At 44.4% G+C, this 27,730-nt stretch overlaps 1 protein-coding gene across 3 annotated transcripts in view; it reads left to right on the top strand.

Annotated features, from left to right (window-relative positions):
* CD7 (CD7 molecule) overlaps positions 1–27,730 on the top strand; it is a 199,558-nt gene that overhangs the window by 153,404 nt on the left and 18,424 nt on the right. For all 3 annotated transcript variants that reach the window (XM_052808183.1, XM_052808181.1, XM_052808182.1), the window contains one exon: positions 27,327–27,490. In XM_052808183.1, the coding sequence (XP_052664143.1) occupies positions 27,427–27,490 (64 nt within the window). In that variant the 5' untranslated portion in view covers positions 27,327–27,426. The remainder of the gene's footprint in view (positions 1–27,326; positions 27,491–27,730) is intronic.

Below are 27,730 nucleotides of genomic sequence, written 5' to 3'. Positions count from 1 at the left end.
TAGAACAGAAAAGAAGAAACTAATAATGATAATGATAACACTAATAAAATGACAACAGCAATAATGAAAGGATTGGAATGTACAAATGATGCGCAGTGCAATTGCTCACCACCCACTGACCGACACCCAGCCAGTCCCCGAGCGGCGAATCCCTGCCCCCCACTTCCCCGTTCCTATACTGGATGGGACGTCACATGGTATGGAATACACCGTTGGCCAGTTTGGGTCAGCTGCCCTGGCTGTGTCCTGTGCCAACTTCTTGTGCCCCTCCAGCTTTCTCACTGGCTGGGCATGAGAAGCTGAAAAATCCTTGACATTAGTCTAAACACTACTGAGCAACAACTGAAAACATCAGTGTTATCAACATTCTTCGCTCTGAACTCAAAACATAGCACTGTACCAGCTACTAGGAAGACAGTTAACTCTATCCCAGCTGAAACCAGGACAGATCTCTTGGTGCAGCTTTCTCTCTGGGGCATCCTGGAGCAGGCCTATCTCTGCTACCGTCATGCTGTCGTCCATGCTGGGGCTGTGACTTGCATGGCCCCAGGCTCAGCCTCCCTCCTCTGTGACAGCAAGACATGGGCTCACACCAGGCCAGGATCCCAAGAGGGCTTTAGCACATGTAGGGAGTTGAGCTCCGGAAATTTTCCAGCTTTGCTGTAATTGCTGCCAGAGGTTTGGGACAGAGATGCCCAGATTGGGGTTTGCTTTTAGGCTTCCAAAATATTTGGTATGATGGTTATAAACATAACAAACTTTAAAATAACAAACAACAATTGTGCAATAAATTAGAGAGTTTTGAAGGATGTAACTTCCCTGCACCAGGATGGGTAATTTTGGACTGAGAATAGCATCCACTGTACAGCTGATATCTACCCAGGAGCCAGAGCAATAAAGGAAGGAAAAGGAAGTTTAGGTAACTGTTTGAAATGGCTGGAAATGGAGTTGTAGCAAGGGGAATACCCTAAACATGTACAAGAGAAATTTGAAATTCATCTCTGCTTTGAGCAGCAATGTGGCTTCTTCCTCAGCTGTCCTGGGCACTTCATTTTGCACAATCAACCTCTTCCTTCCATTCTTCTTCTTATCTATGGGCTCAAGCTGTGGGAGACCACTGAGAGCAGCTCCAGCCCTGCAGCTTTCACCCCAGTTTCTCCTCCTGGAGCTGCAGTGGAGGGAGGATCAATACTTTGCTTCTGGCTTTCCATGGGAAGTGAGCGTGACTCCCTGAAATAATAGAACAGAGACAACTGTGTGTCGGAGATTCAGCAAGTTGCATTCTCCCCGTGTAATTTTGGAGACCTTGTCACATCAGAAAATGTTTTCTCACTACTTCATCATGCCAAAATGTTTGTTTTCTCCCTGCTTTTATTATGTTAAAATGAACTGAAACAATAAGCTGTATTGAGGCTGAGGTCATTGTGTTTGTTACTTATTCCGGTAAGTGAATGGATGAAGTCATTCTGGAAAGTGAAAGGATGAAGTTATCCAGCAGACTGTGCTCCAGAGCTCCTTGTCAGCTTGCACCGGGGCTGAAACAGAGCACTTCACCATTGCAACTGTGTGCTTTATTATGAGATTTTGGGTTTGTTGCTAGAACCACAACTCAGCTCCCTCTGGAGGGGAGAGAGCTCTGCGGGATGAATTTACTTGCCTGGAAACGGGCATCACTTGATCCTTTTGGAGTTGGAGATCTTGGGGGATGGTGTTTTGGTTTTTTGTGGGTTTTGTTTGTTTGTTTTTCCTCCCCCAACCCTATAGTAATGATGGAGATCTTTCAGAAAAAGAATACAATGATATTTATTTGTTGCAATGGCCAGGCCCTACAAACATTTATTGTCTTTTATGCCTGTGGCAGGTCTAGACTTGGTTGGGCCCTAAATATTATGAGTCTGCCAGCTCCTGCAAGGGTTTTTCTTGGAGAAGCAATGCCAGCAGGACCACAGGAAGGAAGGTCCCTAACTGAGTGTTGCAAAATAGATGTGTGGATAGCCGTATTCACATGTAACCCATTTGAGAAGCGGAGGCCTGGGAGCCAGACTGGTGGTTGAGACAGAGTGCTTTCCAACCTGGCGGCTTTAATTCTTTTCAACTGAAAGTGCTCTAGTTTGTGGTACTCATATCTAGATTTGTTCTTAGCAACTGTAAAGGGATTATTTCATGATCACCTGAAGGCAATGCTTGGTGCCACTATACATCCCTTCAGGACTTTGTAAGTTCATTTACCTTTGCCAAGGGACAGTAGGTCGCAGGGCAGTGAGAAAAAAGCGGTACTTATTCCTGGATTGATTATGGGAGTATTAAGCATAGAGAAGGATGACATTCTGTTATGAAATGATTTCCCAGATCTTTCCTGTTTTGGAAGCTTCTGTGGAAGAACAGATCTTATCTGGGTAACATCTGCAGTAAATCTGAGTTGTGAGAGTAGAAGGGATGGTCCAAAGAAGCCCTCTGAAGAACTGAGCACGGTCTGACATAAAAGTGCATACCCTTTTTGGGAATGAATGTAAAGGAAACATGGGGTTTGGGGTCCTGGTGTAGCTCCTGATTGAAGGTTTATGTTGCCAATGTTTTGCTGCAGTTTTGTAGTGTGAATTTCAATGACTTCGGGATTTGAGCCAACTTTGTGTTGGACTAAATGAACTCTGCATGTAGTTTGGATGTTTTGCAAGTGTGTTTAATTATGTGTACTAAATAGTATAATTATTTGTATGTATGTTTACATATGGAAAATCCAAATACAATGCCTCTTGGCTAACCCCATTCCCTCCCACCCCTAATCCTTCAAAACCTCAGGGCTGCTTGGATTCAGCACCTGCTGCTTCATCCACTTCATCCATTTTTCCCCCATGCTCTTCTGATCAGAAAAAGTAACCAAGTTAAAACTCCAAGCCCACTTATGCCTCTGTTTACTTCAGAGACAAAGAACGTCTTGACTTGGCACCTGGTGAGACCAGACCAGCTCTGCTGGCTTGGGCTGGATCCCAACATCCCGTCTATAAGAGTGACCATCTATCTGCAAGCGCCTTGGCCAACAGTGTACCTATGGGGTTTATCTTCTTAGCAGGCAGCAGTTAGACTCTGTGAGCTGGAGTTCAGGTTGAAGCCATAGTGTTTAAGAGCCTCTGTTGCTGCACCTTTCTTCCATAGATCTGTCTAATGCCAAATGCACTAATAGTTTCTGGGCTGGCACTTTGTGCTGTAGCAAAGGGCTCTCTTCTCTTGATTGTTTTAAGCATGCAACACAACGATGGTTTTTGTGAACTCCACTTTCTTGCCCTGCAGGGACAGGGGAGGTGACATTCCTTATTTTGTTTCTCAGGGTCATTCACAGCTTCATGGACATCTCTTGCAGATCTTAGTGGCTTTTCTGGGCCCTTCCTCCTGCAGCCCATGTTTCATCTGTTGCCCATGTTTGCATCTTTTGGGGTTCTATTTTGTCCTTCTGGAGCATGAGCTAATAGGCGCACAAATGTGGATACACTGTGGGTTTTATTATTTTGTTCTGTATTTCCTTCCTAATAATACCTGATGTTCTGTTTCACTTTATAACTGAAGGTAGCACTGAGCTATGCTTTTGGCATATGTACCATAATCCTGATGTCTCTGTCTTGAAGGGTTGATAGCTGATTGGGAGCTCGCTGCTGTGAGTCAATTGCCCATGCTTCCTCCCTTCAATTCCCTTAAGGCAAAACTCCTCTCCTGCTTGTGCCTTCACATATGTGTATCTGGATAATGGATCTATTGCTATATTAATAGAGGGAAAAAAAGAAGTAAAGAGTGTTATAGGTATATGTCTATTTCTAGAGCAGGAATGAAAATTTGAAAGGCTTCAATTTGTCCTCCAATTTCATTTGTATGGTCCCTGCTTGGTAAGCAGTCTTGGGGAATAATGAAGCTGTGAGTTGCTGGACTTGTACTGCCTGAAGTCATGTTTTTCTCCGAAACTCAGATCTCTTCTGTGTTGCACGATTGACAAGACTTCAGCTAAAAAATGTTCGCAAGAATGACAGCAACGAGGAAAACACCTGGTGTGTCAATAAGTGAGTGTCCTGAGCGACTGGCCTGTAGCGTGCCAGCATCTGACTATGCCTTATGGAAGAAAAACATTTCTGTGGAGGGAAACATTCAGGAGGGTGAAAGTCAGTGTTGGAGGAACTGGTGTGAGTCCTCAGAGAGCCCCAGTTATGGCAGTTGGAGTCAGAAAGGAAATCTGTGCCCTCTGCAAGAGTTGGACTTTAGTATGAAAAGATCAGTTGAGAATAACTAGAATTTGTTTGAATAAATAGGTCAAAGTCATCTTTGTGTTGGGCAGGAAAGAGAAGCTATACTCAAATGAGGAAGCCTTTGGTTGCAAACCAAAAACACGGTGTTATGTGGCTGTTGAATTTTACACAAGAGGTCTACCATAAGCCACTAAACCACCAGGACATTGCATTGTGCTTCCAACCCCCCAGGGCATGGACTTGTGAAGAGCTAAAGCTCAGACCTTTCGTGTGTCTTGGCCTTAGAGTCAGGCAGTGGCTCCTGTGGGGTGCAGCCCTGCTGCTTCTAGTCTATGATCCTTTTTGCCTTGTGCCAATGGGCTCTGGACGGTGGCACCATGAGCAGAGCGAGCTCCTGCAAGGCAAAGGAATCCTGTGGGACCCCCACTGCCAGCATCAGCCTGGATTCTGCATCCTCCTTCTCTCCTATTTGGATACCAGAAAGACATCCCACAGCAAGCAAGGGCTTAGTGTCCCTTGCTGGGAAAATGGAAACTGTAGGGTGGGTACTTTGGGGTGCACTAGCTACAAGGTTTTGCCTGTAGCTAGCCCCCAAATGAAGGATGGGGTGATTTACCTAGTGTTTACTCTGGGGTAGGACAAAGATAGTCTTGCTATAAAATAGATGTCCTCCTGCAGGTTTTACGCTTCAGCTCAGCCTGAAGTGGTTTGTGCTGTCAAGTCTCTCGTGCTCAGACAGATTATGTCAATAAAAATCTTGTTTAAATATTTCCTCTGAATGCTTAGAAAAACTCAACAATCCCTTTGTCTGAATTGGATCATCTTTCCAAATGAAACATATCCTTTATGCAGCTCCTGCGCATGATGCTTCAACCAGATTCAAAATACAATCAAACAAGTCATGGGGAATGAAATCTCATTTTACTGAATGGAATACATTCAGTTTTAATTGCAGAGAGAATGGTTTTATCCATGTTGTGTACAAAATCAAACTCTTCTGATGTTTAATCGTTTCCTTTTACTATGGGAAAGTTGGACTCAGAGGTGATTCCCCTTCGTGTCAAATGCTTACGTACGCACCAGCACTTGGGAGCCTGGGCTAAAAACAGAAAGTCAAAATGCCCTTTTTTTAGGATCCCTTCCCCTACAGTTAATCAAGGCAGAAGGATGTTTTTTGAGAAGGAAATGTTCTATAGGGATTTTTACTGCCTCTTTGAGTCAAGACCCTCTTGACTGATGGCATAAGCCAGCTGCTATTGACCAGGAAATGTTGCTTTGTTCATCACTTGCTTCCTTATAAAAAATGTCCTTATCTTTTTAGCAATAAAAAAACCAAACGAGAGTAGCTTTCCTGTCATCTGTGCAAGAATGTTGTTCAAATGTAAAGACTCATCTTCCATGTAAGAAGTGTAAACAAATACTACTAAATGTGGAAAAAGCTGATGATGTCATCCTGTTGACTTGAAACAAGATGGGAGAAGCAGAATCCTTAAATCTTACCAACTTCTATTTAGATGATGTTTCCAATAATTTTACTGACAAGTTCATGATTAAATAGGCAATGAATTCCCCTCGCTGGGTGGAGGATGGCATTGTGGAAGGTCCCTAAGATCTGTCTGGGCAGCAGCACATTTGGACCCCACGGCATGTGTTAGCTGGGAACCCACCTCACTTTGGATGTTCTCCGGTATACCTGGTCCAAGAGGTGGAGGTGGCTACGTAGTTACCTCACAGTCTGCCTGGAATTTGTGGGTACAGTCCTGTGTCTGTCAGCAGCATTTGAATAAGGAACTGTGCCATTTCAGGTTGGGGAATGACTTGCTGGTGGCAGTTCTGCAAGAATTGGGTGTTGTAAGAGATCCCAAGCTGAACATCACTGTAATAAATTGAGTGGTTACTCCAGGCAGTGGGACCTCAGCTGGAGCACAGTGTCCTGTTTCATGAGCTTTCTTTGATAAAGATCTCCATGCTCCCCTTCGTCTAAGTCAGTCATGGCCTTGCTGCACTTGTGGGGCTTGCTGGCAGGGGGATGGTGGCTGAGCACAGGCTGTCTGTTAACACTTTGTAGAAATAATATCTCAAGACCTAACTGTTTGGAGAACTATCTTCCACATCAGATAAACAGCATGTTTTTTTCTATAGATGAGAAAAGGTGATACCACCCACAGCTGCCTCACTTTTGAAACATGGGCAATCTTTTGCTGAGATTCCCATCTCTCAGCCTGATGACACTGAGATCTGCTCTGATGCTTCAAAAACAGTGTTGGCATCTACATAGCCATTACAAGATCCTTTTGCACTGTGAGCTGAAGTTGCTCCATAGCTGGAAGGGAGACCCCAACACCAGCTCAGTCCAGGTGGGAGAGCAGGGGGTGAGCACAGCCCAGAGTGCACCAGAGGGGGAAACACAGTGCTGCAAAGGGAATTTCTTCTCAGTTTTTCTGCCTTGCCTGAAGTAGTGGACCAATGAGCCTTGCTGCAGATAGTGTCTGTGGGGGAACTGTATTGGAGAGGATGTGCAAGTCCCTTGCAGTGTCAGGGGTGTTCCCCACCTGACTCCCCATCTGCAACAGCCATCAAGGGGTTTGGACTGCAGTGGGATTGACAGCTTCTATCTCCTCAGTGTGCAGTAAATATAATAAAGTCACAGGCTTGTGACTAAACAACCCTTTTAAAGGGAAATAAAAAGGGTTAAAAATCTCCAGATTCCTGGTACCGATACAATCTGTATAGTAGGGGAGCAGAAAACAGGCCCATGGTGTCAAAAGTTCAGATGTCTATATCATTAAACCCTACGTATATTTATCCTCTGGAACATAGGTATGAAAAGGGAAATATTAATTAGTTCTTCACTGCTTCCAGCAAGAAATTATGTTATCTCAGGGAAGTGTGAGAGTTCCTTGGATCACTGGACTCCAGTGTGAGATGGGACATCAAGAAAGCAGTGCAAAATCCCCAGTCTTTTGTGCCAGGGCTGAAGGAATTTCCTCTGAGAATGAAATCCACATCACAGATAAAGCCTAATCTTGGAAATGGCCAAATTAGGAGAGTAGTGTCAGATCTGAAGTGTGAATCATACAAGGAAGAGTTCCAGAGGATGTAGTGTGTCCCTAGATGTTTTTTGCTAGTGGTGATTGAGGAAGAGGGGTTCTGTCCAGGGACCTCTGGAGAGATACCTCAGGGCAGAACAAGACATCAGGAGGCAAGAGCCCCTCTCAAACCCCATTCACCCCCACCCCGCCCCCCAAATTGGCTATATTGCAATGGGCAAGTCTTAATCCCTGGTCAGAGTTGATGGATCTAGAAGTCATGGCTTGTTCATGGGAGGGTCTTTTGTCTTAGCCACCTCCTGTGTTTTGCTATGCACTTTTCACAGTTACTAGTTTAATTTCTTTTCCTTCTACACTGACCTGTCTGTGTGTACTCTTTTCTGGTTTTGCCTGGGAGAGTAGATGGTAGCATGTGAACAGTCTATTCCAGCCTTACAGGGTCTTGCAAACTTCTCCTTTGCTGTCTGTGGTGCTGGTGATTGCCTTTTGCTGCCCTTGCTTAATTTTGAAGACTTTAATTCCCATTGGGAGGTTTGGTTGGTGCTGCTGAGCAACAAACTTGGCTTTTTGCTAGCGCACAGTCAGACATCTACAAGAAAGTAGGCGTCTAAAAACGTGCAGTTCTTGTGTTGAATTGTGTTGTGAGAAATCATTTAACTTCTTATTTTCATACTGAGCTCCTGGGGTTGTGGCTTTGGTTTATGAGCTGTTGCCCAAGCTGGCCTGAGAGGTCAGTGGTGCTGGGACTAGGACTGAAACTCAGCAACAACAGGCATAAAACTCTGTACGTGGTCTTGGGGTGGTTTCCCTGGCTTTGCTCTTTGAGGAGTGTTACCTACCCTTAGGGAGCAATCTGCTCCCCAGTGTAGTTTGTATCAGATATATCTGGGAAAGGTTTTGCCTGCAATGTTAGTTGCCTTTTGGATTTTGTTATTCTCTGGGCATTATCTAGATTTAAACCCTTTGGAAGGTATATGAGCTGCACTGAGATGCTAAGGAATGTGTCAGCTAGGTCACTGCCTTTTAAATATTCAGTTGTGTTCTTCACTTTAGAGCAGTAACACAACTGTTTGTGTAAGTAGACTTGTTTTGCAATTCCATCATTTTAGTTTTGAGACAGAAATGTCCAAAGCTGTGGGATCTGCATTCTATAAATGGAGACATAAATGTGAACAAGTTGCTTGGTTTCTAGAAAGAAGGTGGCCAAGTAGGCTATGAAGTACTCGTCAAGCATGCAGACCTAGAAGCAAGTTGTGGCACTCAGTATTTATCTTGGGGGCAACTTTCTTGGGCTCCCCTCTGAAGCCCAGAGGTGTTTGTGCTTTTACAGGGGGTAAACTGGAATACAGGAGGGATAGGTTGCTCCAGATGATACTGTGTGACTACCTAGGAGCTGGGATGTGCTGTTTGGTGGTCTTAGCTTTTAAGCTTGCAGGCTTGTCACGTAGTGTATATTTGCTTATGGAATTATGTTCATATCTTGACTCCACAAATTCTCCAGGCTGCCCCCACTGTCCAATAAATGCTCCCAAGGGAATTTATAGCTTACTTCCACCCTCTGTTCTGGCTGAAGAGAACAAAAACAAAACACGTGGCCAGGGCTAGTGTTGCCAAGCCTGGAGCATAGCAGAGCTGTTGCTGCTGTTCATCCTCCCAAATGTACTCTTTGTCTGCCGGAAAACAGATGAGGAAGGTTTGACAGTAGCATAAAGTTGATTTTGCTCTACTTAGGCATTTCCTCTCACAAAAGGGAAATCTCATCCTGCTGCTGTAGGCAGCACTGTATTTGCTTGGCCTTTGATGGAGCAGGCTGATATCCAGACAAGCAGTGATTTTTAGCTGGCGAAGGTGAATGAATCCTCTTGTGCTGGGGTCAAAAGGATTGCACCGCTATTTTTTCAGACCTGTAAATCTATTGGTGAGATCCAGTCTCCTATGGATACCAGATGATGTGGTTTATAAAAAAAATAAAAATCTGTAGTTGGGGAATCGGTTGTTAGGAGCTGCCTTCTCCCATGTCCTCATCTTGTCTCACACTGTATAAGCCTTTGTTTTGGAGAACCAAACTCTTAATGAGAGTCCCTTTGATACCGAAAAAGCCAGTCGAGGAAACTCTCTAAGACTCAATTTTGGAGTTTTAGAAAGCAGGCATTCTTTATTGCAGCGCTGGGTGCACGAGGGATCGCTCCACCTATCGTGCACACGGTCAGGCCTAATTGTGCAGGTTAAGTACATGTTCTACGTACATATTCACTAGATTTCTGAGAAATGTTATACATATTCATTAGTTTTCTGGGAAAGTATTAGCATATGCAAATGTCCTTTACACAGGTGCATTGAAGGTCTCTGGTGATCTTCAGGAGTCCTCTGGTGGTCTTCCATAGTCTTCCTCACTTGTCCGCTACTTGACCCTTCTTGGATGATTCTGCGCAGTGTGATCTTCTGCATGTTTGATGCATCTTATCCTAAAGAATGCTCGTTAATGCTGCTATTATCTATGCTTACATTTTGATGTAATCTATATGGATACTTCTAAGCTAAGTTACCTAAGAGGGCTAAAGTCCTTATCTTCTTCAGAAACTGCAAGGCCACCCAAAAGCAATTTATCATACGTTTTGCAACATACAGAACCCCCATCCACCACTGACCAGCAAACAATCGGGCAAAGAAACACCAAAGCCATTGTACTCAGGAAAACATCCTGCATCACCTTTCTCCCACAGACTGCTTGTGACTCGTGCTGGAAGTGCCTTTAGTTATGGTCCAAAATGCATGAGTCCAACTTTCCCAGAGAACGAAAAGTAATCTCTCAGCTGCTTTTGTATGCTGTCACCATGTCAGCAGTTCTTATGAGCTGCTGTAGCTCATGGGAGCAAGACACTTGTATTTAGATCCCTCCTCGTATTAGTTAGTTGGGATTCAACTTTATTTTGGCTGCACGTATCACATTCAGTTGTGGGGCAGTGGTAAAGCAAAGAGAACAACTCATGCACTTAATTAAACCTTGTCTGTACAGTTCAGAATACAATAAATAGATGAAGGAGGATGGGGCTGGTTGCAAATATTCCTCAGTAGTGACTTTTCCAAGAAGTGCTCAAATAAGGCTGTTGAGTTGTCATAGGCTACAAGAAAAAGCAGAGAGATTATATTTTCCTCTTGGCAGGTGAAGAAGGAGTGGGCTTGTGGAGGTCATGCTGTCCTGAGCAGGAGCAAGACTTGGCATGGAAATAACCTCCTTGAAGTTGAGTGGGCAGGGGTGCAGCCTTTGGCTCGTGAGGGAGCGAGTCTGGATGGCTGAGATGTTTACAGCCTCTGCGGCAATACCAGGCGGTGGTCCTGGGCACGAGGGGAGAGCTCGCCTTCCCTGCACCCAGACGCTGTGGCAACAACCTAGCCGGTAAATCTCTGCTGCAATTTTTAACTTGAAAATAAGCTTGAGTGTTAGCTAAATGCTTGTGTTGCAACAGAAAGCAAATATTGAGAAGGAAAATCATCCAGGCAGGAGAAAGGGAAAGAAAATTCAGTGGGTTTTTCTGATGCGCTCTATGTCCCAGCAAGTTGGACCTTTTCGGTCTGTGGGTCATGGGATGGAAATAGGGATAAACACCAGCCTGAATGAAAGAATGGGCTGTGGACTGGGAGGCAGCATTGCTCTTCTGAGATGCAGCCAAAGCCTGTAGAAGTGTGGAGCTGGAACTGCTGCTTGTGATCAGCTGCAGGTCACACTGCATGGGGTGGTTGTGTGGTGCATGGCAATGATGAGGGACCAGAAAAGGTCAGTGCGTGTGCCAAAAACAAAACTGAGGGAGAAAGCAAGCAGTGTATTTTATCCTCATCTGTACCTTGTGCTTACAGGCCCTGAAGTTTTCCTCCCCCTGTTCCATGGTGTCAGCAGCAGCAGAGTTTACCATAAAATTACTCCTTTTATTGGCATGCCAAACTGTGACTTGCCACTGTTGTGCGAGAAATAATAAAGATTTTAAAAAACAAACAAAAAAACCCCCCCAAACCAAAAAAACCCCACTACAAAGCCAAAAAGAATCCCAAAACTGCCTGAATCTGCTAGTGAAACTGGAGCTTTTTCCCCATCTGAGAACAGACAGATCTCAAAACTGTCCTCAGCAATGGGTTTTTCCGCAGCTCCTGGGGAAGGGGAAAGGCTGGTAAGGAAAGAAATGACCAGCTGCAGCGAGATGCAGCAAGTGAGGAAGAAAGGCACTGTGTTGGAGTGTTGTGGATTCCTTGGCACATATGTTAGCCCTCAGAACTTGCTCTTCCCAGGTAGGGATCCAAGCAGTAGCAGCCAAATTGCTGAGATGGTCTCGGCAGGAAGGTACGTGGTGAGTCTTTGAAATATGGGAAGCAGTGCCTTCTAAGCTGGTAAAAAAGGAGCAGTGCAGTGGTTTTGCTTTCATCTGCTTCCTGGCGGTTAGAGGATCTCCGTGAAAGCAAAAAGAGCAGCTCCTTTGAAAAAAACATAGGCGGGTGGAAGATGCACTAACTTCTGCTCATTTCCTACATGGCTGGAGTCATTAAGGAAAGGCTGGGAGGTAGGATGTGACTGTAGATGTGACTGTTGAAGCTCCCTCTTTTAAGCACATGGTGGTGGACCCAGGCACCTCTCCTGGTTATGCATGAGGGTCTCCAAACACAGGTGTGTTAGAGCAGTGTCAGCTGCCTGGGGGGAAGCTGAGATCTTCTCTTGTGTTCATGCCAGGACTCAAAATGGTAAACAAGGAAAGCAGGCTGGCGTGGCACCCAGGAGCCACAAAAAGGTTGATATGATTGCTGATGATAAGATCATATTGGCCATATGGCAGGAACATAAAACTCAAGATTTCACTCTATAGTTAAAGGGAAGGAGACATGAAGAGGGAGCCTGTCGTTAACACCTTTTTGTCTCAGAGAGAATGAGCTGGTTTGTAGAGGAATCCAAAAGCAAACTGATGCATGGATTATGGATGATCAGGGGATGGTACCTTTTTTATTGACTTAGACACAGCCTTCCTCTTCAGGCTGTTTCTCTCTTTGCGGGGTGGGGACCATGGTGTGCCCACACTGCTCAGCGCTGCCTTCAAAAACCTTGAAATCTCTTTTCTGAAAGTGGTGCTTGTAACCGCCGTGGGGAGCTTTGCCCCATGGGAAGGGCTTGTTGCTGGAGCGAAGCTTAATATTAAAAAAATCTTTTTTTTTTTTTTTTTTAAATGTTGCCTTTATTCATCTTTGCAATTCTGATTTCACCATAATTACAGATCTGTGCTCCAAAAGGGTAAGCCTGAACTTCGGTAATCACCAAATATTATCCTTAATTTTATAACCAGGAAGATGAGACTGGAGAAGCATGTCAACTGCTGCTTCAGGAACACTGACGTTCCTTCCATCTATTTTCTCTTTTTAGTCTGTGAAAAGCTGTGCTGTTTGGTGTATCTAAAAATTTGAAGGAAAAGTAACTTTTGTGCTTTGGCTCATGGTCTCAGACATAAGATTTTTCAGGAAAGGAGAGATTTCCTTATGTCCTGTTTAACAGTGCAGAAAAAGGAGTAGGTAGGGTCACCACAGTGTGTTTTCAGGAGGAAATCAAAGTAAACACAGACCAAATCCTGGATTTCAATTGCAGTTTCTCTTTTATAGTCCTTGGTCTCTATATTATTAAAGGGGAAATTGTAATAGCTAGCTTTGGTATTATGCAATAATAATTGTGCTAAGTTATTTTGGTTTCTTTTCACGGAAAGCTTTGGATCCTCTTTTAGCTTATTAATTGGCTGTGGCCAAACTGCTTTGCCTATAGTGTTGTTGGCTGTGAGCGTGTCTGCGAAGCTGTAAATGTGTTGGATCTCTGCTCCCTTTTACTCTGATCTCTGAGATGCTGTTGGGTATTAATTGTGCTATAGCTGTGTCCCCAGTCAAAACCAGACCCCTTGGACACTCAGGATGTACAGATGCTTGGAAAAGGGTGGTGTTTCTCCTGGAAAGCCAACAAAACACTTCTAGGTTAAATGTTCACAATTGCAGTTATAGTTCCTGTTTGACACCCTTGGAGGGCTTAGTGCTGTTATAGGAAACGATCTGCCTTTTAGAGGAAGCTCGGCTGTGGGTGTTGCAGAGGCTTTTGGGCATTGCCATGAACACTGGTGTTGCTAACATTTATTTCTTGCAAGAGAAGAGCCTGTTTGCACCCCTTCCAAGAATTTTCCAAATGCTGGTATTGGCCAGTTCAAACAAGACTCGGCTGTGGAAGAGAGCTGCTTTATTCAGACTTGCTGTCTCCCCAGATATGGCAAGATTACTGTTTCAACCTGATTCAGCCAACATCTGCAGCTCCAGACAGGTTGACAGTGAAAGAACGCAGAAGCACAAGTAGCACGTGAGCTTGGGATGTAGGGTGAGCAGCTTTATGCAGGCTTCAGAATAACTCTCCCATCACTCTTCTTAAATAAAAAAATCATAACAGAAGCTGCCTGGTACTAGGGAAGGCCAAAAAGGTGATTGCATCATTCTGCAGTGAATTTGAATGCTAGTAAGATTTTGATTCGGATCTGTAAAAATACATGAAGAATATGAACATATTCCAGGCTGCCACTAGTCCCTGGAGTTTCTCTAGGGCTCTTGGTGGAAGAGACCTTGCGCAGACGGGCGAGGGTGATTTGGCAGCACCTCTGCATGGCTGCACACATGCTGGGCATGGTGCAAGCTCCTGGCAGCAGTGGATGCTCAGCATGCCATGACATGGCACAGTCTTGGTAAGCAAATCCTGGCAAGCAAATCCTGGCTTGGTCCTTGCTGCCTTGTGATGTTCAAGATCACCTTAATTTGCACCTTCCAGCAGCTTTCTGATGTTAGGTAATTTTGTTAAAGGAAGTTTGATAGTATCAAGATGGAGCCCCACTGACTCATCCAGCAGCCTATGGTCTTCTGGAGTGGGAGACATCACACCATTTCTGTGCTTGCTCACAGCATCTTGCATCAAAAGTAGCAAAGATGGTGAAATGCTTGTGTCCTGGCAGTGAAGTCCTGCTCAGCTGGTATGCAGCTTCTCTGCATGGCCCATGAGCCCCGGCTAGTCTGGGAACTACCGAGGCTGAGGATTTATGTGGCATCCAGATCCCTGTTCTGCGCTACCCTGTGCAGCAGCGAAGAGTAGCTCCTCTAGTAGAGGAGGTTCATTCCTATGGCTGCAGCATGCATCTCTGTTACTGACTGTGGCCTTGAAGTCAAAGAAGTAAAGGATCAAAATTGTGGCTACAATCGATCTATCTGTGGGGTTAAGAAGATAATCACTCCTTATTCTTGCCTTGGTCCATCTTCTGCTTCAAGGGCAGCACCCTTGAGGAAGAGGCTGCCTCATGGCATGTCTGCAGGGGCTTAGCACAAGGGGCTCTCCAAGCACAGATGTTGCTTAAGTGCTGAACAATGAAACATCTCTGGGATACAGAGTTGGAGGGGCAGAAATTGCTAATATGGTGATATGGAAACGTCAGGGAAATGAATCTGGTGAACCTTTGCTCAGTTGTCCACTTGGTGAAGAAGCAAGCACTATATTTCTTTTCAAAGCAGTGGACTCTCATCAGGGATGAATTCTGGTCCAGGTTTTAAAGACTCAGTATATTAACTAAAATTAATAGCTGTCTAAAGTTCACAACGTGGTTCTTAGACTAACCTACAGAAGCTCTTTTTGCTAGCAATATTTTGGATAGTTTCATTGGTTTCTGTTGCAGTAAGTCACCAGTGCCAAGAGATATGAGACTGCTGGTTTTCATAGTAGCATTTCTTACTGTTCTTCTGAACAAAGCTTACTGTCTATACTCAATTTTGTAAGGCAACTTTTCCAGAAAAAGCTTTATCTTTCTTTATGTTCGCAGCTGTATATGATGCCTGACTGGTGAATTATTTAGCAATAAAGATCACTTTTATGATACTACATTCACTGTCATAAACAATTATCATTCTCACTTTTATGTTTCAGCCATAAATTACTTCATGTGCTATTTTCCTGGCATACCAGTCCCTCACAAACATGAAAGTGGACCAATGATGTAATGGGACAATAACTGTTAATGCTGAGACTTGGTAGAGATCCTTGGACCTTATTATTACTCTCTCAGTTTCCCAGAACGTGAAATAAGACATATAAAAAACCCCAGGTCATAGTTCTCTGAAGCAAAAAGGAATAGAAGCCCAAAACACTACTTGTATTCATGCATATGCCTAAGAAAAACTCTAAGTTCTTCTGTGTTCATAGTATTTGATTTTCATCTCATGTCTTCTGGTTCATTTCTCATGTTGAGTTTCTGGGTGAAGTTCTGGGTAAAGTTAATGTTAATATTCTGAGCTGGTACTTCTGGATTAAAGGAAAGGGGTTTTGTGGTGTCAGGGTGGATCAAAGTACAAGATTCCTTGGCCATAGGAGAAAGTTCATGTTGGAGGTTATCTCTCTTGGAAGTAAAAATGAAGCCTCATTCAGGAGTAGAATTTCTAGGATTATTGCAGTATAAATACATTCTAATAAGGATCCTGATGGTAGTGACATCAATAAACCAGAATACAACTGTCTGTCCCTCATCCATCAAGTTAATTGTCTGTAAGCTGGTTGGGCTTCGAGGATAAAATTGTGTAAGGAACTTGAAAATTTTGCCTTAAACAGAAATTGGTGCATATGCAGGAGTAGGCTGATGGTCAGCTGTTACAGGTACTCAAGAGATTTTACGAATGGTTTAGCAGATACACAGCATATTGTTTGTGATCTTATTTCCAGACAGTCTCTTGTCATGTAATGCAAAACAAGAAGGTTCTGCAGCCCACAAAGAAAAATAAATTCCTAAAGCATATTTCTGGGTAAGTAAGAGAAGGGGAAATTCCTCAGTGAAGACATAAATTAATAATATTTCTTTTCTATTTACCAGCTACTTAATTTATCGTCAAAGGATGCAGTGCAAGCTCTATCTACGTAAACTGAAATTAACTTCTCAAAACAGTTCTTGGATACTGAAGTTCTTTGCCTGTTATTGGAAATTTTAGGTTAGGCAGCATATGTTTTCCCCAGATTTCTGTTTTGTGCTTGTAGAAAGCAGGCATTTGAGGAATTGGGTATCACTCACAGGGAAGACTGAAAATGGAAATGAAAAACCACATGAAAACAGTGCCAGGGGAACTCAATACTGTGGCCCTTAGGAAGAGGCTAATCTGAAACACTTCTTGTGTGGCTGCATATTACAAAATTTTTGTGCTTGGAAACTAACTTTTTCTGTGAAAAAATGAATCAAGGCAAAAGAAAAATTAAAATTTTGAGTCAGATTCTCAGAATATTGATATCTTTTTCACTGACAGCTTGCACTAGAACTTGAACACAGCTGCTATGTAGACGGGCTGGATTTGAGAGAAGAGTTTAGTCCCGTTAGCAATTCCTCAAACCATTCAATCCTCCAGAGGTCCAAAAAACCCCAATGTGCATCTTTGCTGCTATGTTCCTTAGCTACAACTTGTTCCCTTGTGCTATTTGTGTCAAATGTTAAAATAGTGCTAGCCAACTGTTTTTCTCAGTGGCCCATTTGGTGAAGATATGGAGTTTTGAAATAACTGTTACCGTTCCCCCCCCCAAAAAAGAAAATTTGATTCTTGTCTAGTGAGTAGAAGGGTTCAGCCTGAGTGCTGTGCAGCTGAGGGATGCTGGCGGACTGCTCTTGCTCAGAGCAGCCAAAGGATTGGGAAAGCTCTGAAGTGCTCTCCACCCAGCACTGGCACATGCACTTGTCTTCCAGTTTCCATAAGGTCATATCCAAGATGGGCAGTGGAGTGCAATAGTGCACGTGGCTGCAAACTTGTTCTTGAAATGTTAAGGGGATTCAGCTCAGAGATAGGGAGCTCTTTCCCTTGTTTCTGGCTGTTCTTTGAGACCACTTGCAACCTGAAAACAGGATCAACAGATGATACACTAGAGAAAGAGGGTAGGTATGGATTCATGGCAGGGCAAAAGGGCTGTTGTCTCCTAATGGAGGTGCTGTGTGGTGCGGTACGTGGGACTGAGGCTGTGTGTGGCAATAGCAGCAGCTCAAACTCCTAGGTAAAGGTGTTTTCTCCCTTATCTGCCATGTCAGAGTACATCTGGTGCCATGCACTGAGGGAAAACATCACGCACAGGGCTTCTTTCAGTTTCTTTATTAACTGATTAACTTGAAGGCAGCCCTGTCAGACATGTTTTTCTTCTACGATGGCAAGTTATTTTTCAATGAGGTATTCCAGGTAGTTTCAGGTGGCAGGGAAAGGTGCAATGTGTGATGGGTCAGGCTGGGGTGAGCTGAGCAACTCAACCCTGCCAGCAGCAGCCAGTGAGTGTTAGAGATGTCTGCTGCCAGGGGTCTTAAGAGAGCTCTAACCATACCCCATAATATGTGCACATGTAATCCTACCCATGGTAAATTCTGGAGCCTTTGCCATATAGATATGCTCTGACCACGGATTGAGTAGAGAAGATGCTTAGCCCCGTTTTGGAAGGGCAAGGAGGGGATTATGCCATCTCTCCCAGCAATGCCAGCAGCACTAGAATGTAGAGCCGAGCAGCCCCTGCTATTGCCTTGCACCGACCCTTGCTCCAGATGCTTTCTGACTATGGGTCTCGCTTTCTCAGAAATATTTTGACAGGAACCATTTCTGAGGAAGTGCAGAAATGAGAACCCTTTTCTGCATTCCAGACTTAGAAAGAACGAAGTGGTTATTTGATTGTTCATTATGAAAATAGTCTAAAAAGCATGTCCTCTTTTTGTCCAGGTCTGTTTATATGGATGTTGGAGAAAAAAGATAAGAATGACTCTTCCTGCAGTACTTCTTAGTAGCAGGTTGCAGAGTGGGATTTTGGTCCGTCTGCTGACTGTTCCCTGGTTTTGAGAAGAGGCTTGCCACTTTTTTTATCTACTGAGAGGTGCTGTTTACCCTTGATAGGGTTTGCATGGCAAGGTTTTGGTAGCGGGGGGGCTACAGGGGTGGCTTCTGTGAGAAGCTGCTAGAAGCTTCCAGTGTCCAACGGAGCCAATTCCAGCCGGCTCCAAGGCAGACCCACCACTGGCCAAGGATGAGCCCATCAGTGATGGTGGTAGTGCCTCTAGGAGAACGTATTTAAAAAGGGGGGGGGAAGCTGTGCAACAGCAAGTGCAGCCAGAGAGAGGAGTGAGAATATGTGAGAGAAACAACCCTGCAGACCCCAAGGTCAGTGAAGAAGGAGGGGGAGGGGATGCTCCAGGCGCTGGAGCAGAGATTCCCCTGCAGCCCGTGGGGAAGACCATGGTGATGCAGGCTGTCCCCCTGTAGCCCATGGAGGTCCATAGTGGAGCAGATCTCCACCTGCAGCCCGTGGAGGACCCCACGCCGGAGCAGGTGGATGCCCGAAGGAGCCTGTGATCCCATGGGAAGCTCGCGCTGGAGCAGGCTCCTGGCAGGACCTGTGGCCCCATGGAGAGAGGAGGCGAGGCTGGAGCATGTTTTCTGGCAGGACTTGTGACCCCATGGGAGACGCACACTGGAGCAGTCTGTGCCTGAAGGACTGCAGCCTGTGGAAGGGACACACACCGCAGCAGTCTGTGAAGAACTGCAGCCTGTGGGAAGGAATCATGTTGGAGAAGCTTGTGAAGGACTGTCTCCTGTGGGCGGGACCCCATGCTGGAGCAGGGGAAGAGTGTGAGGAGTCCTGCCCCTGAGGAGGATGGAGCGGCAGAGACAACGTGTGATGCACTGACCCCAACACCCATTCCCTGCCCCCCTGTGCTGCTGGGCAGGGGGTAGGTAGAGAATTTGGGAGTGAAGCTGTGCCCAGGAAGAAGGGAGGGGTGCGGGGAAGGTGTTTTAAGATTTTGTTTTATTTCTCATTACCCTACTCTGGTTTGACTGGTAATACATTAAAATTCATTAACGACATTAAACAAAATACATTAATTTCCCCCAAGTCAAGTCTGTTCTGCCCTTGACGGTAATTGGTTGAGTGATCTCATCCTGTCCTTATCTTGACCCCTGAGCCTTTTGCTACATTTTCTCTCCCCTGTCTAGCTGAGGAGGGGGAGTGATAGAGCGGCTTTGGTGGGCACCTGGGGTCCAGCCAGGGTCAACCCACACAATCCTTCAGTACTGTGTGGCTCTTCCGTCTCAGCCACCTACACTGACCCAGCAGTAGGTTTTGGCTATCAATTCCCAAATGAGCTCTATGGGGTTCTCCTGCGCTGTCAATTCTGCCACATACCCTGAATGTCACACCACTTCTTTGGCTTCCCCTGGGATTTTGAGACAAAAACTGATTTGCCACAGGCAGAATCCCAGCTTCCAGGACAAGTTGTATGACAGCAAGGTGGATATTTTGTGTGTGCTAAAAGCTCTTTGGTACTGGTTGTGCGTCCTATGGTATATAATTTCATCACTTCAGCGCTTTTATAGCCCTGCAAATCTCTGCGCCCCACTTTCATTTCTAGTAGCCCCATCTAGGTCTGCCATGCAGGGCAGGGTGGATGGCATCCCTCCTAAAGACTGTCATAGCAGCTTGCTTTGAGCTGCTTATGGATGAGTAGCACTGCTACCCAGAAGCCAGACACGCAGACTGCTAGTTTTAACATGTGGGACCCATATTGCACAACTGGCGTTGCATGCTTTTCTCGGAGAGCAATGTATTTTAGGAGGAATATGGAGGGCCTTATCCTTGATGGAATGAAAGAAGAAAGATCTGAGGCTGTGCAGCTGGGCTGGGACTGGCTTATAACAACATTGGAACAACTCCCTGATAGCTTGTTATCACTTGCTGTTTCTAGAGAGCTGCTGGCTTAACATACAGGCTTTTTTCTCTGCTGAACATGGTACGAGCTGCTCAGAAGGAGCAGAAAAGTCATTGCTCTTTCCTAGTGGTGTTTTCTGACTAACTCAATGCAATCATGGGTGTGGGAAGCAAATATTGATCTGAGAGAGATTTCTTTCTGAGTAGGAAGTCACATGCAACATGATTTCTCATGCCGCTGCAAGACCTTAAGTTCTGCCTGGAAAATTAACTCTTTCAGAATGGTTAATTATGCTTTTTCCTGCTCTCTCTTATTCTGTAGTTGTTTGAACCAGTCAGGAAGCTACTGGTGCAGAAGGATGCGCAAACTTAGGCCTCCTAACAAAGCTGATAGAAGGCACAGCACCTCTTGTCCTTTACTGTCATTCAGATTTGCTACTCATGTCTAATTTGCGGAGTATTGATTACTTTGTTCATTTATTCTCACAGTTACATTAAAAAATCTCTTTGTTTATGGTTAGTTCTCAAAATGCTTGTTTCAATATTATTATGGATAAAGCTTTTCGGGTCTTAATATTGCGTTGGAGTACTTTGTTTTGCTGATTGGGATTGCGTGATTTAAAGGTGCTGGATGGACAGTCTTCATGCATGAGTGTATCATCCTCTTCCCTCCTTTTCTCCTGTCTATGATACAGTTCCTCAGAAGACCGAATGTAAACCTGAACAGAAAATTGTTTGAAGCCTACAAGGGTAGAACAACTGTATCCCTTCCTGGAGTAAACTGTGGAGGACATTGCCATAATTCTCCTTCTTTTTGGAAAGACTTTCGCAGCAGAGGCATAGGGATTATACTGGAGTCAATGTCTTTCCACTTCTCTAATACACAGCAAATCTTATTTACTGGTCTGTTCACAGCTTTTGAATAACTCTATTGCATATTCAATGATATATTTATCATTGAGCAATTTGAGTGTTGAAATCCTCCTTTTTTCCTGTGAGCAATTTGAGTGTTGAAATCCTCCTTTTTTCCCCTCAGAAAAATCCCACCTATGAACTTACACTTTTCTCCCATCTTTAATATGTCTGAGAAAGAAGAATATGTTTTGCCAAGTGTCTTGGAACATAGTGTAAAACATCATGAATGGCCTTGGTGTAAATGCTTGTCATGTCAGAAAGGGAAAGGCTTTATGGAAGAACCGAATTGAGCCTGTGCAGACACAAAATGTGAGAGGTCAGGTAGGTGCATCTCTGACAAAGGAAAACTATGAAAATGAATCAGATGAGAGGAAGTCTGGGCAAGGTACTTGTCCTGAAATTTGGGAGCAGGTAGGTGAAAAGGAACATGGAAAGGAAATCTTGCAGCTGCCATGATAATGTTGCTTTGAGGATGCTCTTGCGTAATATCTGTGCTGAGCTCTGGTGAACTGGGACTTTCCTTTGCTCTTTGCTGAGCCTGATTACTGGAGGCTGTGCTCCCAGCTGCAGCCTCCAGGCAAACAGTGGGGGGGTAGAGAATGTTCCGTCTCCTCACCCTCATCTTCACTGGGAATAGGGTACTCCCTGCTGAGCATACAGATGTCTTCCAGCATTGCAAAGAAACCCAAACAACCATAAATAAGAAGACAGGCAACAAGTGGCTGTGGCTAGCTTCAGATAGTGTTTTTTTAATCCTGTTTTCTTTTAGTATCTGTGAATTTGGCAGTCTGGGCTATTTGTGAATGGCACAAACATTTGTTTTTAACATAAGCTTGCTGTGAAGTCACTGTTAAACAGACTATGCTGCGAGCCAGCGTGGCAGACTGTAATGAAAACATTGCAGTCCTGGGACCTACTGAGAGAGTGGCCGCATCACCTTGTGTTTCACTCCAGGCAACTGATGCATCCACGTCTTGACTTGCTAATGTCAACATTTAAATTCTTCTCCAGAGATCTAGAAGCCTTGTGTACATGCTGGAGGTGATCCTTCCAGGCCAGCGTGGGCCCTATCTGAAGGAAGGGTACAAGATAAGGGAAATAAGGAAGGCACTATTTAAAGAAGCTTCCCACCAGCCCTATTAGTCCCTGCAGAGAAGATAAGCTGAAGCACAGCAGACCACAGAGCGTGTGAAATACTGCAGAACGGGTCTCTGAAGCCTTCATTCCATGGTCAGAGTGAATAAATAACATTTTCTCTATTAAAGAGTGAATGTAAAAGTGGCCCATTGAAAAATGAATGCCTGTAGCATCAATCTCAAAGTGCTTTGCCAAGGCCAATGAGCATTATTTTACCTGAGTTGCAAAGAGTCTGGGAATTAGAGAGGTTTCTTTGATTTACTGAGGGCTATGTAGACTCTCTGCCCTCCCTCCGGTCCTGACTGCTCATGCCAGGTTATGTGGTGGGCACAAATTCAGTCAAACAGCAGAAGTGCTCCTGAAGCGTGCACGTTTTGGCAGAGTATCTTTCAACGCTGATCCCTGCTAGGGAATAAGCTGAGCTCAGCTCGGTGCTGCAGGGCCTCCTGCACTGGGACCCCTTGCATGGCAAGTTAGTAGCAGAGCCAGGAGCAGATCTCAAATCCAGTCCATTCACATCACTGTTGCAATACAGAAAGATTTACTACCCAGACAACCATAAGCAGGTTCCTGGGAGGTTTATCTGGGGGTGTGGTTTTTTCCATGCTTTCCCGCTGCAGAGACCCACGCAGCAGTGTGGACTTACCTTGTTTATCTTAATCAGTGACACTGCTGCCCTGTGCTCCAGAAGTGAAAGTGAAAATCCAGTTGCTTTTTAAATGAAGGGAGAAGCCCACAGTGTGTCTTTTTCTCTGGGATCCAAGAGACTTCTTCATCTCCTGTGCAGGGCTCTGGAAGAGGAACTGAATGAACTGGGAGCTGGGAAGGCTTCTCGGGCTCATGGAATAGGCTTGGACACAACTTTTGAGGTACTCACACTGTCATCTTCTTTAAAGGCTCCTGCCTTACAGCCAGTCTTTTCTCGTAGAAATTGTTGCTGTTTCCTCTTTTTAAGTAGGCATTTAGGAACAGGCACTAAAAAAGTCTGCAGCAGAAGGGAAATGATTAGTGTGTTTCACATTTTCTTCATAAGGAAGAATGTGCATTCCTTGTGTGCACGATCTTGCTAAATAAATAACACTGCTTTTTACACGGCTGACTGCCACCCTTCATGCAGTTCTCCACAGCTTTCACGTTGCTTGTGTGAATGCAAAAACCCAACAGCTTCATGAAGTGGTGCACTTATATGAAAGTGTGAGTGACCACAGAAGTAATGGAATAAATCTATCTGAGCATTCTCACCTTCATGTAATTCCCAGATGATTTTTCTCACATCCAGTTAACCTTTGTCTTTTTCTCATAGCTCCTTGGCATGTTTTGCTAATATCTCCTTTTCCAAAATTGCCATCCTGTTATCTTTGCAAATAAAGGATAATTTGCCAGGAGGGTTGCAGAATAAATCTTTGCAACTCTCCTCCTTTTCGGGGAGAAGCTGTCACCCAAGCTGGAGCTGATTGTTGATTGTTTTCCCTGTGGCTACTGCTCCGCTCCCAAAAGGGACCTATGGGGACCCTGGTGGCTCTGGGTTCAGAACAAAACAAAACAGAGAACCAAAACAGAAAGCGTCACTCAGCAAGGATATTGGTTTTAAAACAAAAGAAATTAAACCAGTGAAACAGTTCATTCTACTTGCCTTAATGTGCCGCAAGCAGAAAATAAAATGTTAGTAGCGTTTTCTAACAGTTACTGTGGAAATTTTTTTTAAGAGCAGTTGCTGGGAAGTTGTGTACTTTACTCTCAGGATTTTTGCAGCTTTTTCTCGGCTCAAGCACAGTGTCCTGCTAAGTGCTTTCCACGCTGGCTTGTTGGAACTGTGGAAACAAACTGCACTTACAGGCTCACTCGGGAAATAGCTGTTTTATCTCTTCCTGTGATTTTGTTGTTCTTTTTTTTTGATTGCAAAAGCTTGTTGAGCGTGGTATTCAGCAGACTGACAAAGTGAAACAGGTACTGAAAGTAATACAAAAGTTAGCTCTTATGTAAAGTTTACTCCTTTTCTGGGAAAGAACTTCAGAGTGGAAAATAAAATCTGTAGGATCTTCTGAAGTTCTTTGGTTTTTACTTTGTTGCTTCCCTTACTTCCTTCAACAGTATTATTTTCTTCAAAACGTTTGAAACTTAAGTCCTCTCTATGGGATACTTGGGGTACCAGATAAATCTTTTCTAAAAATGTGTTGCATTATTCCACCAAGATGGTTCTGCCTGACCATATAACCATATACTAAAATGCTCATAAAGCTATAGACTCCCATGGTGTGTGGCTGGAAGAGAGAGAAGGGGCAGGGAAATGCAGTGTTCACAGCTGGAGTGTAGCACTGGATCTCCTGGGTCCGTGACTGCAATTCTCAGCTGGTTGGAGAGGGAAGCGCATCTAAACCCCGGGGCAGCAGCCCTGCTCTGCCATCTCCTATGGCCGGGACTTTGGGTGACCCCCCCGCCACAGCTCTGCGCTTGTCACCACGGGGGTCCCCAATGAAGTGGCAGCCTCAGCTAAGCTGTGCCAGAGGCAGAGGTCAGTAAGTCTGAGGATGCACGCTGGAAAGGCAGTGAGCTGCCTTTGTTTCACTTGTGCTGGAGTAGGAAAATGCAGGTGTCTAACTAGAATGTTCCAGGTTATTAGCTTTTAACTTTGAGATCAGACTACCTTGTTTCTAGTGGAAATGATGCTATTGTGTTCATGATTGACGTTCTTGTCTTGGTGAACACTGGAGTTGTTTATTGTTTTGTGTTTGCTATGAAGTTATGGGAGAAGGAGAAGCAGGAGAGTTTCGGGTTGTGATGGTTACTCAAATAGATCCTTTCAAAAACAAAACCAAAAGACCTTGTTAGGGCTCTACAACTTTCCATTTCTGGTTAAATTCACTTTCTCCTGCCAGTGATTTCAGGTTGGCTTGTTTGTGGGGACAGGTCTGACCTGGGGAAAAGTCCGTCAGCTGGGTGTGAGTGGTTGGTGTTTGGTGAAAGAGCTCCAGATCCTTGTGGTTGTTACTTTACTCATCTATTGCTTGCAGCTGATCCACTTTTAGGGTCTGGCACTGCTTTGTTACAGGTCTGTAGACACCTTCAGTAGCTCTGAAAAGTGAAGGTTTGTATTGCCTTGGAAAGAAAGGCAAGCAGGCAAAAAACTTGATAAAAAATATTTTCTATCTAAAGACCGTGTTTCATTTTAGATTTGAGTGTTTTATTTTTAAAGTAAGTTTAAAACTGATGGCAGGAGGTGGCCAAGACAGCTGAAGACTGTCAGAAACCTGCCAAAAAAGAGCATTATAAGACAGACCAGTAGGAGGGGGCAGAGATCTAGTGGACAGTGTTCTGGCTTTTGAAAATGAAGAGAAAAGGGGGAGTAGGAAGGAATGTCACCCAAGAGAAGAGGAAGGGAGGTATCCTTTGAGCAGAATGAGAGGAAGGACGAGGCAAGACCACAAAAGAGAATAGAAGACAGAACAAATAGGACAGAAGATAGACATCAGGCTGAAAACTACTGGGGAAAAAAAACATTTATTGTCCTTAACCTCTGGGCAAATAAATCTGCCAGATGTACTGCAGCTGGTCTGTGACGACTGCATCAGGCTGGTGAACATGCTCCGAGGAAGACAAGGAGGTATTTAAGGACTCTGAAGGTATTTAAAAGATGTGTAGATGTGGCACTTAGGGACATGGTTTAGTGGCGGACTTGGCAGTGCTAGGTTGACAGTTGGACTCAATGATCTTAAGGGTCTTTTTGAACCTAAATGATTCTGTGATTCTAAGGCTGATGACAGTCCCTTGGCACTCTGCTCGCCCACAGGGGAGGGGGGTCAGGCATTGTTAACTGGTGCTTTGCAAAGCAGAAACAGGATGAATGGGTGAAATGGTATTGATTGATCTGTTTGTGAAAAAAACTCCACCCAAAATCAAAAAGATAGGAACTATTTTTAGATGTATGGAAAGAGGATGAGAAAAGATGCTGTGCTCGTTTGATGCTCTGAGTGTTTTTAATACTTGGTGGGGCAAGAAGAAATTCTTGCAAGATTGTATAGGTGAGAAGGAGCACTGTGCATAAAATGGAATAATTGGTCCCTCGTGTGGTATGAGGTGGAAGTGGATTGATCACACCTTTGTGGGTGCGGGTGGAGCAGCACCAGGACCTTGGCTCCATCCAGTATCTCCTGGGATTGGGCCCTGCATGGGGGTGTTGAGAGCTTTGGGCACTGCGGAGGGGCTCCAGGTTTTATTCCGCAGGAAAGTTTGCAGACAGTCTCGAAGATTCCCTCCTGTGTCTGGAAAGGGCTTGTTCTGCAGGTCGTGTTCCTCCTCTCTCATCTGTTTCTGGGAATTGGGGTGGGACTTGCAGCAGCTCTAGACTAGCACAGATCATGAGAGATAAGCAATTATTAACTTCTGCTGAACAATTAATGTATAATTAGGAATTAATGCATAATTAATTTGGAAACTTCCTCAAGGTACTTCTCAGGTAGCGACATACCAAAAAAAGTTGTTTTAATGAAAGCTTCTAATGAAAAACTCTTAGGGGCAAAGCAGTTTGTGTTTTCCAGAGCTAGGCTAGTGAGGAAAGTGAATTTTCCAGATTTTTTTTTTTCTCCTTTGGAAAGTGAAACTTGTGTTTTACTGAAACATATTTCACAAATTCATGACAGTTTCATTGAAATGATTGAGGATTAATTTCTGACTAAATCCAAGACATTTTTTGAAAAGAAATACTAAATTTTTGTTTGTTTGCTCATTTATTTTGAACAGATATATCCCATCAGGTCTTCTAAATTAAAAATAAAATTCAGTTTGACAATAAATATTTCATCTTAGGTCAAGCAAAAGACTCATTCAGCACAAAACATCTTCCTTGTCTAATTTTGTGTGTGTTGTGGAAGTGATAGCGAGTCAAGATGTTATTTGTTGCATGTACTACTGAGTGATGGGTGCAGGGCCACTTTCTTGAGGAGGCTGGAGGACCTGGACATGGAGCTTCCTGCCCAGCAGGCTCAGGAGGGATTTCCCTTTCCCTGCAGAAAGACCATGTGTCTTATACTGCTGTGATTGACCCAGAGATGGAAAGGGGTGCAAGTTTGGCATTTGCAAAGGCCGTCTCAGAGTGCAGTAGCAGCTTAGCAGCATGAGCATTTCTTTGCCTGCATTCCAGCTCTCTGGGCTAAAAGAAGCTTTACAGACTTGGCCTGGAAGTTGTTTTCTTTTTGATTGGAGAAAGATAGTAAGAAAGCTAATGGATGCTAAACACTGTATTTAATGTCCAAACAGGGACATGACTGAGGGAGGAGCCTGGTGAGCCTGCCCTGGGTTCGTGGGGCATCTAGGAGAGCATCCAACACTGCTGGAGCTGAGGACCCCGGGCAGCCTGATGGACTCTCCCCACTTGGCACGGTTATGTTTCCTGCTTCTGACGGTTGCAGCTCCCTGTCCAAGTGAGTCTCCTTGTTTGATCTCATTGCTTTTCACTGCATGTTAGTAGCTACAAACTTTTAAACTGTTATTAGAAAGCTCAGGTGTGTCCAGTTAAAACTAAGACCACAAAACCACTAAGGTGAGAGAAAAAATTAAGAAGGTGAAGGCTGATTCATTCCACCTGTCGCAATCACCTATCTTGGGAATGGTAACTTTTTTGATCTGTCTGAAGTCAGATGAGGTGAGTCCTCTCTCAAAGG

The sequence above is a fragment of the Harpia harpyja genome, chromosome 14 (genome assembly GCF_026419915.1).
Source record: "Harpia harpyja isolate bHarHar1 chromosome 14, bHarHar1 primary haplotype, whole genome shotgun sequence".
In the NCBI taxonomy this organism is placed as follows: domain Eukaryota; kingdom Metazoa; phylum Chordata; class Aves; order Accipitriformes; family Accipitridae; genus Harpia; species Harpia harpyja.
This window is presented reverse-complemented; position numbering and strand designations above follow the sequence as displayed.